At 41.4% G+C, this 18536-nt stretch overlaps 1 protein-coding gene across 5 annotated transcripts in view; it reads right to left on the reverse strand.

Moving 5' to 3' along the window:
- AFF3 (ALF transcription elongation factor 3) overlaps window positions 1-18536 on the reverse strand; it is a 651407-nt gene that overhangs the window by 49704 nt on the left and 583167 nt on the right. For all 5 annotated transcript variants that reach the window (XM_072616809.1, XM_072616808.1, XM_072616807.1 and 2 more), the window contains 3 exons: window positions 15372-15561; window positions 6692-7984; window positions 1285-1409 (listed from right to left, as the gene is read on the reverse strand). In XM_072616809.1, the coding sequence (XP_072472910.1) occupies window positions 1285-1409; window positions 6692-7984; window positions 15372-15561 (1608 nt within the window). The remainder of the gene's footprint in view (window positions 1-1284; window positions 1410-6691; window positions 7985-15371; window positions 15562-18536) is intronic.

An 18536-nucleotide genomic window follows, 5' to 3' on the forward strand; every position in this document is an offset into this window, starting at 1 on the left:
TATGCTATGTAATTATAATTATGTGCATGGTCAAAAAATTAACTACTGGCATGTTAGAGCTGGGGGGGGATATGAAGCTTTATGGATAACATAAAATTGTATGTCCAAAGTAATTTCATTTAGGCAAAATAAAGGCATCACAGAGGCAGCAGTTAGGCATAGTTATACACCTCTGTGACCCAAGACAAGTAGCAACCTTCACCTAACTACAACTCTGTGATTCAACTCCAGGTAGATTTAGAGTTCCAACTTGGGTCTACCCATTAAGAACCTGGCCTGGCCACGACATAGTACATGGCTTTTTGGAAGTTTAAAAAATTTAACATTTAAATTTATGTGAAAAAAATTTTAATTGATACCTTTTTTTTTTTACATCACCCAAAGTTCTCCCAGTATCCCTTCCTATTCTCTCTCTCAGAGTTATCCTACATAACAGGTTGTGGTTTGTCCTTCATTTTCAAAGAGGACCATGACATCAGGAAGGTGATGTCATGACTTGCAACTGAACTGGATTTAAATGAGGGAGGGCTGTGCAAAGACATCAGCCTTACTCTTTCCTCTGGAGTCATCTGAGTCTAGTGGCAAGATATCGATCAGGACGACTAGAAATGGTCATTGATGTAGTAAAAAGGCATTGTGTTTTTCCAGATCTCAGTATGACTGAGGCAACACTCATTCAGTAATTAAAGCTAGGTAAAAATGAGGCAAAGAATGACCTCTTTTACCTTGCTGGGGTGGGCGGGGGGAGCAATCTATCTGGAAAGGGAAGATCATCAGGGTTTCTGGCCAAAATAGAAACAACTGCTATTTATGCTCACTCTTCGACATCAGAATCCAAACAGTAACCAAGTGAGGCCTGGGCTGGGACGTACTGTTTGCCAATCAATGACAGCCAGAGTGATTTGGGTTTAAGACATGGTCCATAAAAAAGAAATCTAGCTGGTAAACTCCAAGATATCTTGCTAGCTTTCAGCGATCAAAATTTATACTCCTTTGGGCAGAGCACCTGCAGGTAACAGTATGATTCCCTATGTGGACAGAGGGAAAGGAGGGAGTGAGGGAAGAAAGGAAGGAAGGAATCTCCTACATAACAAATACTATGTTAAAAGCAGAGGAAAAACACCAGCAAAATCAATACATTGATCAATACACTGAACAGTCTGAAAACATGTACAACGTACCACATCCACAAACCTTCCACCTCTTCAAAGGGGTAGACAGGAGTGTCTTTTGAAACAACTGTTACCACAGTAGCTCAACTTCAGATTCGAAAGGAAAACATACCTATTGGTGTTCAAGTGGCAATGGCTTGTCAATGAAGTACTGTTGGCCAAAGTAGTCAGTCGTGAGGAACACTCTTTCTCTCCCTGAGTTTTCTTGATCTCCCTAAATTCTTCCTCATTTTCACACTGTATGAAGATAAAATTAAAAAGGATCACCTTTTTTTAAAAAGAAACAAAATAACTCAGGGTGGCAGCCCCCAGTGGAAGATGCCCCTAAATTACTCCATACTCTTGTTCCATTCATGTTTGTTAAAGCAGCCATTTATAACACCCCTACCAGTGTATTTTCACAATAAACCTTCCATTCAACTAGAATGAGATTCTGTTTTATTAAAAACAGCTTATTTAAGAAAAAAATGACAACTCCATGATCAAAGTACTACAGAGAATGTTTTCAAGGATCATGTCTTCTCTGCCAACATCCTGGGCCAGTATTTAAACTCTCCAAAAGGCAGGCCAATTCTTAATTAGGATAGAAATGTCAATTTAACTTGCTCTGGCATATCTGGGAACTGGAGCAGAGAATGTCAGAACAACTGTGTACCCTCCGGGCTCAGAGGAGTGAGGTCATCGACAATTTGAGAACTTTCTTCTGAAACTCATTACTCCTATGAATTTAAAGCAAAGACTGACGGTAGTTAGTGGCCTTGGTCCTTTAAATTCAGCTAACTGTTACCATGCTGGAGTATCCTAGTATCCTTAAGAATCTTAAACCATCCAGAAACAACAGGTTTGGAGACATGGAAGATTTCAAGTTTGATGGGTAGTCCTACAATTGTACTTAAAAGACACTTATTTCTTTTAGAAGGGTATGGAGTCATTAGAGTATGGTGTAGGTTGTGCTAAACAATATTTCATTTCTCTATGACATCAGGATAATACATAATAAAGAATTTATTATAAGGTTTCTGGCTGTGTTACAGCACTGTCAGCCTTATACCAGTTGTAGGTCAAGTGTATATACCACCTGAGAAGTGAAATTATCCCACATCCACTATTTACCAGGGATTGGCCTACTTCATTTAGGACAGAGAGTCTTTAACTTTCATCTACCTAGCTGTCAGTGTAGTCCCATGGCCCCAGTTTCAGTTGTTCCCTGATGCTTAAGTAAAAATATTAGTCTAGGGGGACCTACTCATAGATTCCTGATTGCCACCACCTGGCACAATGGCTATAGCATTGTATGGCTCAGAATCTTCAGGAGCCCGTCTTACTACTCTTCCAATCCCAAACATTTTATAGGCACTCATAATGTGCTCAGTGTCTTATGGCTCCATAATGCCTAGTAAAGGGCTCCATGAACAGTGTTTCCTTCATCTCTGCAGTACTTGATTTTATTGATTATTACATTAGATCATAGAAGGAATATACATTGCATGTAGTCATATAAATTAACCAAATAAAAAAGGGCAGGGGAAAATGAAATACTTTGAATTAAGAAAAGCACAGCATGTAAACCTATGTTTCCTCAAGCATCCACTTCATCTCTGCCCCCAAATGTTTCTGAACTCCCAGTGTCTCCTAGCAGTATGTCCTATGGTTACCCAGGGCACTCATCTCACGTCTGGGAAAGTATTGGTGCCATGTGCTTTAGTCTAGGGAGAATAACTGTGACTTAAACTCCTTCCCTAAAAGAATCTCTGTTTTAGACCTAGGACTGTAAGAGTAGTGGCATTTTCTTCTCTAGTTTAGTGGTGCTACCAAAATCTGATCTTAAGTTCCAGGAAAATCTTCAAGGTGGTAAAATATACCCTGCATTTTATTCTCTGCATGCCTTTTCATTCAGGGGAATGAGGAACTATTTACTCATTCCTACCACACTTTGGAGCTAATTTTGCTTCCATCTTCCCTATTTCAATTGAATTCAATAAGTATTCATTTAAGTGTTCCCAGTATCTCTGGTAGAGGTAAGGGAACTTAGAAAGGGCTCCTCAGAAAGGAGTCCCACATTCATTTATTTGTTCAAAAGTCCCTTTGTCCAATCATGCCACTCCTGTCACTAAGCCTTCTCTTAAGCAGTTCGAAATGCCTGTCCTCAAAGACATCCTGGGAAGCACCAATAACCTCCTTTACTTTTAGTCTTAAACCACCCTCCTAGTCAGAAAGCTTTTCATTCAGTCTTGTCCTCAGTTTGCCCTTGGAAGGTATGGAATTTGAAGATGTGGAGCACGGAGTGAGGAGGTGGAGATGAAGGACTCCTGAGAGTTACAACTTTATGGTTCTAAATAGTTACCTAAAGTTAAAGTCTTTTCAATGCAGTGAGGCCTTTAAGGTTCACTGAATACATCTGTATATCCTAGGATTCTAGGAGAGTTATGAGATAATGGACTGGGTCACTTACAGAGGTTGCTACATCTCCTTCCCTGGAGACTTTAAATGTTTCTGAAAACAGGCCATGAAAATAAACACTGACCATGTGCTCAGGGCCTAAAAGAAATTAGTAATGGCCTGATGAATATTAAGGAAGCAAGCCAAAGAAGGGTTTAAGTCCTGTCTTGTCTTTTTTATTTTCATTCTGTTTTATTTATGTGGGAATCTGTGTTTGCAGAGGGAAGCTCTGAGCATGTCTACTTTAGGAAGAGGTTTCTGTTCACTTAGCCTATTGATATGGGAGCCAGAATTGGGAAGTTAGAAAATCTAGGAGAAGTAAACAGTAGCAATTGTAAATGTATAAGAAGGCCAATGGAAATTAAAGGGCCAAAGAAAATATATGTGGATTTGATGATTACTAAATAATTCAGTGGTAACATTATCCCATGCCATGAAGAACTATGAGGTCATATTATGATAGAGTATTTGGGGGGGAGGGGCATTTCAGTAAGCAAATACTTAACATATTGAACTTCATGGGATCCAACCCTACTCTATTGTGAGATGTTCTATAACAAAGTGTTGGTATTTCTGCAAGTTTGAGATAGGTAAGCACTATTTGGAGAGGGGTGGGTGAGAGGAGGAGTTTTAAAAATAAGTTTTGCTTAGAACTGGGAAAGAGACAAGTTACTTTCAATGAACTCATCTTTAAGGGTCAGTAAGGCATTATTCAACTGATTCTCAATTGGAAGAGCTAGGCTGAAATCATCCCAAATCACCCAGCATTTGAATGATACATCACGTTTCAACTTCTAGGGTAGTGAACACATCAATGCTTTTGGCTAAAAACAAACCAAAAGTTGTTACTTCTCTTTTGGCTCGGTGAATTTGAAATGGCTCCATCAAACTCTCACAGCAGGGAGGACGAATGTTAATTGTAACTCCTTACATTTATGTTGTGTTCTTATTGTTAAATCATCTTCACCTATATCACCTCCTGAGTTTTATCCTCATTTTACAAATGGAGAATGAAATCGGATAATGAGAAACGCTGTTCTCAAAACAAGAAGTAGCTAAGTATAGTGAGCGAGTATCTGATACACAACTAGAACCTGGGATTCCGGATTCTCCATCTAGTGCCTTTAATATCCAAGTACCTCAACCTCCAAAAGATGTTCGTCAAAGTGCTTTGAAGGCTGTAAGATGCTATAAAAAATGTAAGAAGGCTAAACTCTCATTAATAATTAACATGGTTATAATTTAAAGAACTTGTCCTGAATTTTGGTCACTGTCAAATGATACCAGTATCAATTTTTTTACTGTTGTAAAAGTAACTGTTTTTACACTGTTACCTAAGTTACCCATGTGTGGGGGCTGGTAAACTCTCTTCAGAATTCTTGGTTTTTGCCTCTCCTCTGCTCAATACTTCCAGTTCCTATTTCCTATAGCATAAGGTTCAAATTCCTTTGCCTGGTATTCTGTATTTTTCACAATTTGGCCCTCATCCCTAGGAAAATCCTCTGGTAATTCTAAAATAGGTTTGATTCTTATCGTGGCCCAAACTTTTCACCTTCTTGCTGCTTTGCCTTTGTAACTGGGGATCTCCACCTCCACCTTTCCTTCCTGGACTGTCCTTCCTTGCATCAAAATTCTACCTATCATCTAAGACCCAGTTCAAGTCTCCCTTCACCTGTGGACTTTCCCAGATCATCCTCCAGCCAGAGATGTTCTCTCCCAGGATACCTGTAGAACTTCTTGGGTCTTGCCTACTCTTCAAGTACTTGCCTTCTGCCTGCTACCAGTTACTTTTGTGGCTTCTACAGGAAGTCATTTTCCCAATGACCCTATAAGCTCCCAGTGGACAGATATTGTACCTATTGAGACTTACACATCTCTGTATCCTTCAAAGAGTCTACCCTAGCACAGGGTCCTGCATGTAGCAGGGGCCCAATAATTATTTATTGAATGAACGTATCCATCATATTGAATTTAAGATGTCTCCTGCACAGGAGACATCTGTTTAGGTAATGTCCAATAGACATCTTAAACTTAGTATGTCCAAAACAAATTTCAATCTTTCCCTTTCCTATTACTTTACAAGGTAACACTATTCTCTCAGTCTCTCAGACATCCTGGATTCCTCACTATCTAATGCTTCCACCCCACACCCCACCATCCAATCTGTTGCCAAGGCCTGTCAATTTCATTTTTGTAACATATCTCCAATATAACCCCTTCTCTCCTTGGACACTGTTACCACTCTGGTGCAGACCCTCATTGCCTCACATCTGGACTGTTGTAACAGTCTGGGAGTGGATCAGCTTGCCTCAAGTCTCTCCCCACTCCAAATCATCCTCCATTCAACCTCTAAAGTGAAGTAATCAAGTAATTGATTGAAGTGATCAAGGAATACTATTCCCCCATCCCAACTGCAGTGGCTTCCTGCTGCCTCCAGAGGCAATGTTGTTTGACATTCAAAACCCTTCATAACCAAGCCCCCTGCTACCTTTTATCTTACATCCTGATACACAGTCTGATTCAGGATACTAGCCTTTATGCCTTTCCAGGAACACAAAGTTCCATCTCTTGGCTCTGGGCATTTTCTCTGGCTCTCCCCCATATCTGGAATGGTTTCCCTCCTCTCCAAATACTGACTGCCCTGGCTTATGCCCCAACTAAAATCCTACTTTCTACAACAAGCCTTCCTCAACCTTTTTTTTAACTCCAGTGCCTTCCCTCTGTTAATCATTTATCTTGTACACAGGTCTCTTTGTATATATTTCTTTTCATGATGTCTCCCTCAGATTGCAAGCTCCTTGAAAGGAGGGGACTGTCTTTTGCCTCTTTTTGCATCCCCAGCGCTTACACTGTATCTGGGACCTAGTAGGTGCTTAATAAAGGCTATTGATTGATTGTTTGCATATTGTGTGTCCCCTCCCTCTCCCCCCCATTGTAAGCTCCATGCAAGCAGGGACTGTCTTTTGCCTCTATTTGCATCCCTGGCACTTAGCACAGCGCCTGGCACCTAGGAGGAGCTTAATAAATGTTGTCTGAACCGACCTGATCCCAAGTGACCCAGGATTGCCCCGTATGCCTACCTTGCGTTTCCGCTTAGATTTCGGCAAACCCTTTTCGGTGGGCGGCAGGTCCGGGGCATGCGTCTGCGGGCCGGGGTCCGTCTCTTTGGGGCCGGGGGCGGCCAGGGCGGCAGTGGGAGGCTCCTGGGGGGGCGTGGGCTCCGGGATCCTAGACAAGAGGGCCAGGTCGATTTTGACCCAGAGGGCCTTGACCTCGTCGCTGTCCTTGAGCGGGGAGAGCAGCTCGTTGCGGCCGAAGGGCACCAGGGTGTAGAACTGCTCCTCGAGCTCCTTGGCCGCGTCGCTCGAGGTCCTGGCGTTGATGGAGCCCACGGCCTTGTTGGCGGTAGTGCCGCCGCCGTTCCCGGGGCCGCCCTCCCGGAGCCGCTGCTCGCCCCCCGCCGAGGCCGAGGCCGCCGCCGTGGACGCCGGGCCCACCGCGGGGGCTTTGGGGCCCGGATAGCCCTCCTGCTCTGATTCCGGCTCCGAGTCGGACGAGGAGGACGAGGATGAGGACGAGGACGAGGACTCGGTCTCGATGAATTCCTTGGACTTGGGGGCCGTCTTGCTGAGGCCCCGCGTGCGGCGCTTCTCGCAGGCCGCGGCCGCCGCCACCGCGGCCGAGGAGGCCGAGCACGAGCGCAGCTCTTTCCGGTGGCCCGTCCTGGCGCCGCACGGCCTGGTCTTGGGGGGCTCGGGGGCAGGGCTCTCCGCCAGCACCTCGCTGGCCGCCAGCTCCTCTGCCGGAGGCCGGTGACAGTTGGCGCCCTCGCTCGCGGAGGCCCTCTCTGCCGCCGCCCCCGCGGCCGCCCCCGTCGTCGTCGTGGTCGTCGTGGGGGCCGCAGTCGTCGTCCTCCTCGGGGGCTTCTTGCAGGCCGACCTCCGGGGTGGGGGCTGCGCGCCTGCACCTTCCACAGCCGCAGGGGCAGCCCCGGCGGGCCCCGAACTCAGAGCCGTGGGGGCCGCGGCAGGGGCGGCAGGGGGCGGCGCGGGGGCGGCCGCGGGGGCAGCGGGAGGCGCGGGCGGCGGGGCGGGGGGCGACTTCTGCTTCACCGCTTTAGTCCCCGGGGCCTTGTTGGCAGTCCTGGGCCTCTGCTCCTCCTTGCAGGCGCCCTTGACCTCCTTGTCTCGGAGGCCGGCCTGGCAGAGCGGGGCTAGTTTGCCGCACTCCTGCGCCTCGTCCTTGCCCCGGCTGTAGTACTGGCTGCCCTCCGGGCCGTGGCTCTCATTTTGGTTGAGGAGCGGAGGCTTATGGGGATTCACCTTGTTGAGCCATTTGTCCAGCTGCCACTTGTTGGAAGAAGCTTGTTCGGGCTACAAATCAGAGCAAACAGACAAAAACATCTTTTGTGGAGCTCAAGGAGGGGGCCTGGGGTTCGGGCCTTCCCTGATTCCCCTGAGCGTGCGAAGGAAGCCTAATGAGATGGTCACTCAGCAGGAGAAAGGGGAGAAGGGGGATACTTATTATATTATCCGCTGCCACACTTTGACTGCTCCAATGGACTTGCTGGCCTAAAAACTCCCAATCTCCTCCAAGCGCTATTAATTTGCTCCTTAATGGATAGTTTGTTTTTTTTTAAAAATCTATTTTTCCTTATAATATAAATTTTTTATTTTATTTAGTTATAATTTCCACTATTTATTATTCTCTCACTCTCCTACCCATTGGGAAGGCGAGTAATAGGGTCTTCCTTATACGAATGAAGTACAAGACATTTCTGCTTCATGCATATTTCAGCAGCCCTCTTTGAACATCTAGATGGGGGTGGGGAAGATTGGTAATTTTTTTTATTGGTGTTTATTTCTCCCTCCCTGTCGGTTTTTGAGGATGAAAAGGTTCTCCTATTCCAGAATCTGCCTCTTGCTTCGAGGCATTTCCATTCTCAACCCTAATTGCAGGACTCTGTTGATAGGAGTTCCTTAATGTACACTGATGATATCAAGTTGGGGAGAAGTAGATTGTGTGAATAGAAAGATATTTTCTAAAGGGAAGTGTGTAGCAGTAAAGAAGTGGTAAAAGGTGAAGAACCAAAGTGAAAGGGCCGCCCCCAAGTACATGTAGCAAAAAAAGACTGCTTATTTGAGAAGACAGGGTATAGTCATCTCACAGTAGGAGCATTAACTTTAGGGAAATTACTAGGTTGCTAAGGTTGTATTCAGTATGTTTCCAAAGGGACTGGTGCTTATACTTTGCCCTGACAGCCTGAAATCCATCTTCAAATTCCTATATTGTAGAAAGCAATGAAGGCGGTGGAAGCAGTGACAGATATTCTTCCTGGGAACATATGTACTAACTGGGGATATTTAGGTGGGAAATAGTCATTTCTAGTGGGGTTAGAGCCATCTAATATCCATCATCATCACAGAAAATAAGGACATTGACATATTGCTATTCTAGTAAGTCCTTCAGTGATAGGAATGGATGTGAAATACTTTCACTTTTCCAGATTAAAAGAAAATGTCCAAAAAGAGAAATGATGGAGGGCATTCTACAAAGATTTGCTCTTTATTGAGGTGATCATAATGGTAAAGCAAAAAATTAATATAGCACTTTAAGATCTGCAAAGTGCTTTGTAAATATTATCTCATTTGATCCTTACAACAACCTTGGAAAGGTGTTATTATGTCCTATTGGGTACTATCATGATCAGCTTTTTTGCAGATAAGGCAATTGATCAGTTAGGTTAAGTGCCTTATCCATGGTCACATGCCTAGGAAGTGACTGAGGCTCAATTCAAATGCTTCCTTGATTCTAGACTTAGTGTTCTATCCACTGCACCATCCAACTGCCTACCAAAGTATATAAAGTAATGGTGGACAATCAAAATGAATGAAATGCAGCATGCAGTGGTTTGCAAAGCAATTGCCTTTAGAAGCCCCTCAATAAATAGAGTTTAGCTGAAAGCTAAGTTAGTAGGACTTAACACTTCAGTGAAATCTAAACTGTCCTCACCACTTTTTTTTTTCACTTGGCAAATCACTGTCCATTTTAGTGCAGGAAGTTTTCTGCCTTTAAAATAAAAATGCACTAACTGCTGAAGCATGTAAATAGTGCCTTGAAAGGTTTTAAAAAAGTTGGGGACCACAATAATTTTTGACAGTGCACAGGTTTTGCAGTGGCTAGCCCCACTACTTTGAACAGTGGCATTTTTTTTTTCAATTTCTACTATTTTAAAATCCATGCTTTTGTTTCCTCATATCATTAGGCAAAGAAAACACATACATACATCTGGACTCTAGCCAGAAACCTGTCACAAGCAGAAATTCCTAAGAAAACAATAAAACAGTGAATAGAAAGGCCAGATAGAATTTAATCATTTTCTTATAGGACCACTGACTGATTTAGATTCCTTCATCCTACAGAATACTAGCAGAGAAATCTTCCCAATACACCATTTTCATCACATCATTTCCTGCTCAAGATCCTAGTGGGATCCCTAAATTGCCTACCAAATACAATTCAGATTTCTCAGACTGGCATTTAAGACCTTCCACCAACTATCCCCACACTATTCTATCTCTCACTGCACTCCAACTTATCCAACATTAGTCCTTTGAGAATGTCAGATATATTTTGGAATTGAAAGGGATCTTACTTTAGGGAAATAACACCACTCAACCTCTTTCAATCACCTTTGCACTTAGGTAGAAACAACTATCTGGCACCTTATTGTGTCATCTTTAGTATTCTCTATTTCATTTCTGTCAAGAATGGAAGCTTTTCAAGGGTAGCACTATATATTCTACTCCTTTTGTAGCTTATTGCTGAAAACATTTTTGCATTGAATTGATTTGACTTGCTTAGTCTCTTTGCTAGAGTGCTAAGGACATTCTCACTAGCCCAGTACAAGTGTAACCTATTGTTTTAGCCTGGCACCCATTCCACCCTCAGTCTTATTAATAAAAACTCTATGATCCCTTAAGTTCCAATTTAAGTGTCAACTCTTAGATGATGTCTTCCCTTGACTCCATGTCCTCCACAGTATTTTTGTAGCTAACTTTGAGTTACCTTAACCTATATTTAAATAGCTAGTCCCACACTGCCAAGGGCTTAACTATTGTATTGCCTTGTTTTTGTTCTCTAGCTATTTATGTCATCACCCAAATAGATTGTAAGCTCATTGCTGCCTACTTGTATTATAGCTTCTATAGTACCTAATGCTTTGTAGGCACGGAAAACTTAATGAATGAACCCCTATTACTTTTTATATGAAGACCCTCTAGTGAATCATTTGGTAATACAGAACTTTGTGTGTACCAGAAAAAAAAGATAGCATAGGAATGAAAAAGCATCTTTTTTCCATATTCTAGAGAGCACTTACATGAAGATGTATAAAATTATGGGAAGCTAAAAGGTAATTCCTAAAACCGAGTCTTGAAACAGCTAAGTGGATGGGATAACTCACCAGTTATGGAAAAATGGGGCTTGATCACTCTTTCATGTTAGCTCAAGGATATAACATCATTATGCTGTGGTGGTTTATGTAAAATAAAATGGCTTTCAACAACTCAAGCTATAAATAACTCATAAAAAATGGAGGTGAATCCAGGGGATTTTTCCAAACAGGTAAACTGAAATATCTGCTGATACCTCAGGATATGAATCCTCTCCTTTTTCTTGTACTTTGGGATATTACCAGTGATAGAAATGGCATCCTCAGCAATTATATTTCAAAGCAGTACAAGAAGATACAATCCTAGGATCTCAGTTATGGGCATTTGATTGCATCTCTATTAACCGGTTTAAGGTTAGACAAGAAGACGTTACAGAGCAGTTTGTTGCACAGAAACTACATTCTATAAGATGTTATGAATGGCCAATTGGGCAATGATATTGGGCAGTTTCATGATTTGGAGCACTATAGAAATGTATTGCTATTATTATTACAGTAGGATCTCATTAAATATAACATGATGCCTGTATTTCCAGTGTCCAGCCCAATGCCAGGAACTTAGTAATTGCCTAATAAATGTTTGGTTGACTGATTGACCTTAATTGGGGCAACCTTATCCCCAGAACACCTGTATACCCATGGTGAAACTATGAGGTGACTAGAGTTACAGAATGATTTCGTGGAAACAAGTTTCATTACTTTATGGTCACATCCTTTATGGTAAAGATGCATACTTAGCATTGTTGGGGAAGACACTGTAAGGTAATATTAAATTCTTCTCAAACTGATGTGCTCTACATTGTGTAATGGAAAGAGCACTGGATTTGCAATAAGTGCACCAGGACTTAAATCCCTGCTCTGTCATGGATTATTTGTGTGACTGGACAAGTTAGGTAACTTATGTGCAGAGTTCTTGGTTTAGGGATTGGATCTAGGATTTCATTTGTATAAGGAGCTCCTGGATGAGTGGAATTATTCTATCAATGCAGATCAACATCTGAGCCATTTAGAGTCTGAGAGGTGCCTATAGCAATGAGAGTTCAGGGACTTGCTTAGGGTAATATGGCCAGTCTGTGTCAAAGGCAGGATTTGAATTCTGTTCTTTCTGGCTCCAAGGCCAGCTCTCTATTTGCCATACCACATTGGTTCTCATGGAAGCCAAATGCTTGGTTGATCGACTGAAAACTTATTAAACTTTCTTGGGCTTTACTTTCTTCATCTTCAAAATCAAGCAGCTGGACTAGATGACCTCTAAGGTTCTTTCCAGCCCTGGGTCTATGAGCCTAACTTTTGGACTGAATGAAATGAAAAACTACACCTAAATTTTTTTCCATATGGGAAAAACCTGTATAAATTAATTCCACCTGTATAGGAAGAGTACATTTATTATTTTTGGGGGGTAGGATAGGGCAGTGTGCTAAGAAGAAACATTTATTTTTAATCAAACCTATACATTACTTTCTAGAAAAGAAACTGTAAAATGTTAAAGTATTATTAATATGTCCTATGCTGCTCCTACATTTTCTACTCTCAGATTTTTACTTAGGTGAGCAAATTACTAGGAAAAGTAACTGAACTCAGGCATCTTTAACTCTTGGGGATCTTTTTTTTTTTTTCAAGAGACTTATGACCTAGCTCCTTAGTCAGGAGCTTCTTTGAATCATGCTCTGTTAATTGACTCCACATTGTTGCTGAAGAAAATGTACAAGAGAGCTGAAATCTTTGTAATTACCTCAATGACATTTGGAAAGAACCTACTTTAAAGAGAATGATAACTGCTCTTCTTAGCTAAGTTTTCAGTCTAATTTAAGGAGGTTTGAGATTAAAATTTTATCAGAAATCTGAAAGATCCTGGACATTATTCATTTCACAAAGTGCCCAATACTTTTCTTAACAGGACATGGACCCCTTTCTTATCACTAAACGTTTTTTCCTCTAAAATTATGACATAAAACATTTCTGTTTTATCTTTGGAGGTCTGCTGTCTCTTCTGCTCCCTGCAAGTAGGCTGTGAAGAACTCTGTTAACTCCTCTTGTGTGTTTTTATTTTATTTCAGATTGTATAGAAGTAATAAGGGAATAGCTCCTTCAACATGCAGGGTTTTCTCATTCTTTAGGTGACTAGAGTGGCCCTGAGTGAGGAATTAAAAGCAGCTGGGGAGTGATATTACATGCCTTCAAGGCCCCTCTCAAATGCCATCACCTTTATGAAAGCATCCCTAATTTCCTCAACTGTATCTAATTTCTCCCTCCTCTAGACCCCATATAGAACTTTGTTTATAGTTCTCTTAGGGTATGGATAGTATCATTTATAACATCACTGTGTACTTCTCTCCACCTCCTCCCCCTCCCCCACACCCATGAGGTTATATCCTTTATCTTCCTAGAGTCATATACTTAGAGCTGGATGGCTTAAAGGCCATCACCTAGAGTTCAGTCTTATTATACAGATGAAGACACTGAGAGAGGCTAAAGGTTTTGCTCCAAAGTCACTCAGGAATTAAGTAGGAGAGGGCAACCTATGTCCTCTGATTCCATGAACATTGTGCTTTCCATCACTCCTCAGAACCAGACTGTTGGAAAGATGCATATGTCTAAAGAAATGAAGAATCTCTTGGGAACATTTGTTATCTAAGAAGTAGCTGAAGATCACTGGAAAAGAAAGGGTCAGCCAGAAGCAATGAAAATGGCCTGAGGAACCTCTTACGTAGGAGATTATCTTAAAAGCTAGTGTTAATAGAAGGAGCAAAGAAGTTAGTAACAACAGGTAATGAATCTGTTTTGAAGATCCTTCCTCTAAGATTTGCTTTTCTTCTCAACATTTATGGGTAGCATAAACAGTAATTTTATGAAAAGCAAAGGTGAACGCACTAAGTGGAAAGGAATCCTTATTTTTTCTCAATTATCCATGACTTTAGTAAATCTAACTGTAGTGCCTGTACTACCCTAAGACACCAATTATCCCCTAGTAGCAGCTTCCAGTGGTGCTCATGGGACACCTGAAGGAAATGAAAGAGTGAATCTAATGCTCTCCTTAAATGCTGAATCATTTTTAAATGATACATCATACAGACACATTTTAACTAAGTTTACTTGATTGTAAGAGTGGGCATAAAATGTAGGGGTTGGGGATAGGTGGCACAGTAGAAAGAACATTGACTTTGGAGTTAGAGGTCCTGAGTTCAAGTTCTACTTCTGATACTACCTGTGTGACCTGAAGCAAGTCTCTTAACATCTGAGTCTGTTTCCTCCTGTGTAAATGCAGGGGTTGGATTAGATGCCCTCTAAGCTACCCTCCTGCTCAAGATCTATGATCCTATGAATTCCATAGTAGGCGATTAGAACCTCAACCATATCAACATGGTTATCAATTATTGGCCCAATTTCACGGGCCTGTTTAGAAATTTGATCTCCAAAGTAGTGTAGGTAGCTTTGTGAGTTAAAAAAAAAACTTAGAAATGAAACTATGTAACTCATACCAACTTCATGTTTCTACACTAAGATAGAGTTGTTTTTTATTACTTCTTTAAACATCAAAGACTATCTGCACAGTTCCACGACTAGAAATTCGTTCTCAGCCTTCCCCCAAGAATATTCGCACTCTGAATTACTATTTAATTTTTCCCTTTCCACTTTAACATAGAAATAGCAATGATTTTTATTGGCGCCTTATAATGTCTTTATATGAGGCACCTAGATCTTCTCCAAAGATACTCATCATGGCAATAAAAGGTTTTATTATTATTTGTAGGTCGATGCTAATTTTTCTTTTTATATCTTCACAAAGAAAACACAACTAAGAAAGTGTGGAGGTTTTTTTTTCTAATTTTTATAGCTCTGTCCTTCTAACCCGTGACAAACTGCAAAAAGGTGAGGCCATCGCCATGTCTAATCCATAAAACCCCCTTTCTCTGTGATTTATTTGTGGTCACACTTATTAGGCCATGAACTTTTCTATCTAGTTATTGCCTCAGTTGACCCCTAGTGTGACTTGATCCATAGGTTATCCTTCATCTGCTGAGTTCCCTGAATACCTGGCAAGAAGGGAAAGCCAGGATGGATATCTGAGGGACAAAGAAGGGCAATGGTCCTCATGCTTTTAAATGCAGGCCCTTTCCTCAGGATAGTGGGGATGGGGAAGAGTAGGGAAAGTGACTGAAAACAAGAGTTGCCTAACTGAATAAAGTCCCTCTTCCCAAAGAGGGGATTTGGCCTAGGATAGCTCCCAGACCTGGATGGAGGGTCTGGGAGGACTTGGGGAGGAAGGAGACAGAGGGAACTGAGGGAAGGCTGGGGGGAGGCCTTACCTCTGGGCTGGAGTAGTGAGAAGGCTTGCTGCCTTCACTTCCACTGGAGCTGCTTTCACTCTCTGAGTCGGAGCCGGAGCTGCTTTCTGAGTCGCTGGAGCTGCTGCTGCTGCTGCTGGAACTGCCGCTGCTCGACCCCTTGCTGGAGAGGCCTGAGGGTCTGCTATTGGCCTGCTGCTGAACCACAGCGCTGCCAGCCCCACGGACAACCCACCGAGGAGGAAAAGAGAACAACATAAACACAAAAACATCACCCGGCTCCCTCTTCTTTTCTGTTAAGGCTCTCCTGTCATAGCTATGTGCATACCTACAATTTGGAATTGGGACTTAAGGAAAAAAAATTCAGGGTTAGTAGAATCTGTCTGGAAAAAAAAAATGGGCCAGGAAGTTGATGCCTCTAATATTCAGGCACTGGTTACATGTATGTCAGTTTCAGTAAGAAACTTTTTTTTTTTTCAATTGCCCATTTCTATTGTGTGGATGCAGGGGGGATGACTTTTCAGGTGCATTGCAAAGCCTGATGTATCAAGAAAGGAAGAGAAAAAACAGTGCTTGAAATGCCCCTCAAAAGTGTAGAAATGATTGCTGATTACTTCATTATTTTGGCTAAGGAGAAGCCGAGAGACAGCAAGGATTAGGAAAAACAAAGTGGTTAGAAAAATTGGCATATTCTCTAGTCTGCTTTATGCCTGACTTTTCTTGGAAGCTTGGGCCAACCCATGTTATATAGGGCTGTCTCCTCCCATCTTTCCATCAGTCTGATGCTGCTGTCCCCACGCAAGCAGGGTCCCCATCACAAACAATGAGCTTCTTTTGCATCCTTTTGAAGGACTGAGGTCTATTGCATGCACATTTTTAGATTCCAGATTTAAAATTCAACCCCAATGTAGCAGTTTACAGGAATAGCATTTTAAAATTCATACTTGATGTTCACATTCATACTCAAATTTGCCAGAGCATAATCATGTACTCAAAGACAACAGGAAAAATTTACTCTTTCCAAAGGTAATTAACCATAAAAAGTCAAATAGCATACACCCAAGCAAAGATTTTTTCTGCCAAAAAAAAGCCACTCAGCACTTACAAAATATTTGACAGCTTCAAGGTCCTTTATTAATTGAACTGAATAAGAAGTGAATGTTTGTGTGTGTTTGCAAACTAGTTTAAAAACTGAGAAAACAATAGTTTCTGGAACACACCGATTCATTTAGTCAGGAAAATTCCTGTTTGCCATTTACTTGTGGCTTGTTGCTGGTATGGAATTGTATGTTAATAAATAGCCAGCTAATTGGACCACATTATGGTTCAAAGTGCATGATATCTTAGATTAAATAAAAAAAACTTTTAAAAAATTAAATAAAAAACTATCATTGTTAGCTTTTGGTTCTATATGTTGCCCAGATTTCTCTTTTTAATCCCTTCCCTTCCCTGTTCCTAGAGTCCTATCCCTTATAGTAAAGAATTTGTAAAGGAAGAGAAAAAGAAGATAAAAATTGCATTTAAATATATCAGAATGAATCAAAGAAAATCTGATGTTAAATGCAGTGTTCCACATCTGTGGACCCCAACCTCTACAGAGGAGTATAGGAAGGGGTACTCTCATATCTCATCTTTGATGCCATTTTTTTCTTTATAATTTAATAACATCCAGTTTTGATTCTTTTGTGGTGACTGTTCTTTTCATTTATGTTGTTGTTGTCAGTGTGTGTATTGTTTTCCTGGCTCTTTTTTAAATAAAGGACTCTTTTCAGCCTGCTTTTTAAAGCAGACGTTTTTCACCAGGACAGACACCTACAATTTCCACAAATCCATGCTGCACTCTTCATTATACGATGGAGGTGACTCTGGACTTCTGAAGGTAATTTCAATGAGGGACAGATTGGAAGAGCTCTGAGTAGGATCATACAGACAGAAAGAACCGAGTACAGCCTACTCTCTTAGTACCATCCAGCCTAGCTGTGTATGGACAGACTCATCATCAGAAACCAGACTAGTGGAGATGGATTCTTGGGCCATGGTGACCCACCAATCAGATAAAAACAGTCATCCATAAATCTCAGGTCAAAATGTTATTAAAGCAACAGAGTCTTGGTTTTCTCAAAAGCAGGACAAGGGAAGAAAACGGCTTATAGAGAATTTGAAAACAGAAATGAATTTTCTAACACAAGGTTTAAGGGAAACCAGAGTAGGAGAGTAACTTGTCCTCATGGTTCTGATTCTTTCCCAGAACGTCTCTGTCAATACCTGCTGCCTGACAAACTTCTTAAACATCAGAGAACATCTGTACATTTATGCTTTTCCCTAGCTGCTACGATTTCATTTCCAGACCATCATCTGTGCCTGGTGTTGAGTGAGGAATCCAGAATTTCTAGACAGAGGATAGGGGAAGTTTGAGGATAAAAGGACTACAATATATCTTTCTTCTCTCCTGACCTAAAAATCGATCTTCCCTGTTAGCTAAATAGAAATGGCTACTATCGCTGGAGTCATAAAAGAATTGTTAGACTCTGCAGAAACATCTGGAATCCATGTTAAGAGTTCTGTCGGTAGTCCCCACCAAAATGAAAAAGCCACATGGTAAAAATGCTTCCCGGTTTGACGAGATATGGAGGGAAGAGGGATATCTCTCTTCCTCACTTTGGAAATGCAGTTGCTGAAAACTGGCAAATCAAGATGAATAAAGAACACCTCAATTGGTTTTGGATAATGGATATTGGCTTTGATCGCTGACTAGTGCATTCAAACTGCTTTAAGTGAAAAAAAAAAAGACAGAACATATGGTGTTAGTTATTAGAGTACATTTATGCTTTGTATATTCAGTGAGATACTGCCACTCCCAGGGTGACTTACTATATTTTAAAAACTGTACTTTAATTTTTCAACAAAACATGCATTAGGCAGTCCATATATTTCCTTACTTTTATTGCCACTATCTCATAGTAATAGCACCATTTAATGCTGGTGGGCAGAATCTACAATGTGAAATATATGTTGCCAAAAATGAATTCCTCAAATTAGGAAGTTTATCTACATTGACAAACTGGTTTCCTTTAAAAAATATTTTAAAAAGAACAAAGAATTTTGAGGGATCTTTTTTATGATTCATCCAAATAGAATGTGGGATTTAGGATGTATTTGTGACCAAGGCTCATGTGAGAGGCATAG

The sequence above is a fragment of the Notamacropus eugenii genome, chromosome 5 (assembly GCF_028372415.1).
Source record: "Notamacropus eugenii isolate mMacEug1 chromosome 5, mMacEug1.pri_v2, whole genome shotgun sequence".
Lineage (NCBI taxonomy): Eukaryota > Metazoa > Chordata > Mammalia > Diprotodontia > Macropodidae > Notamacropus > Notamacropus eugenii.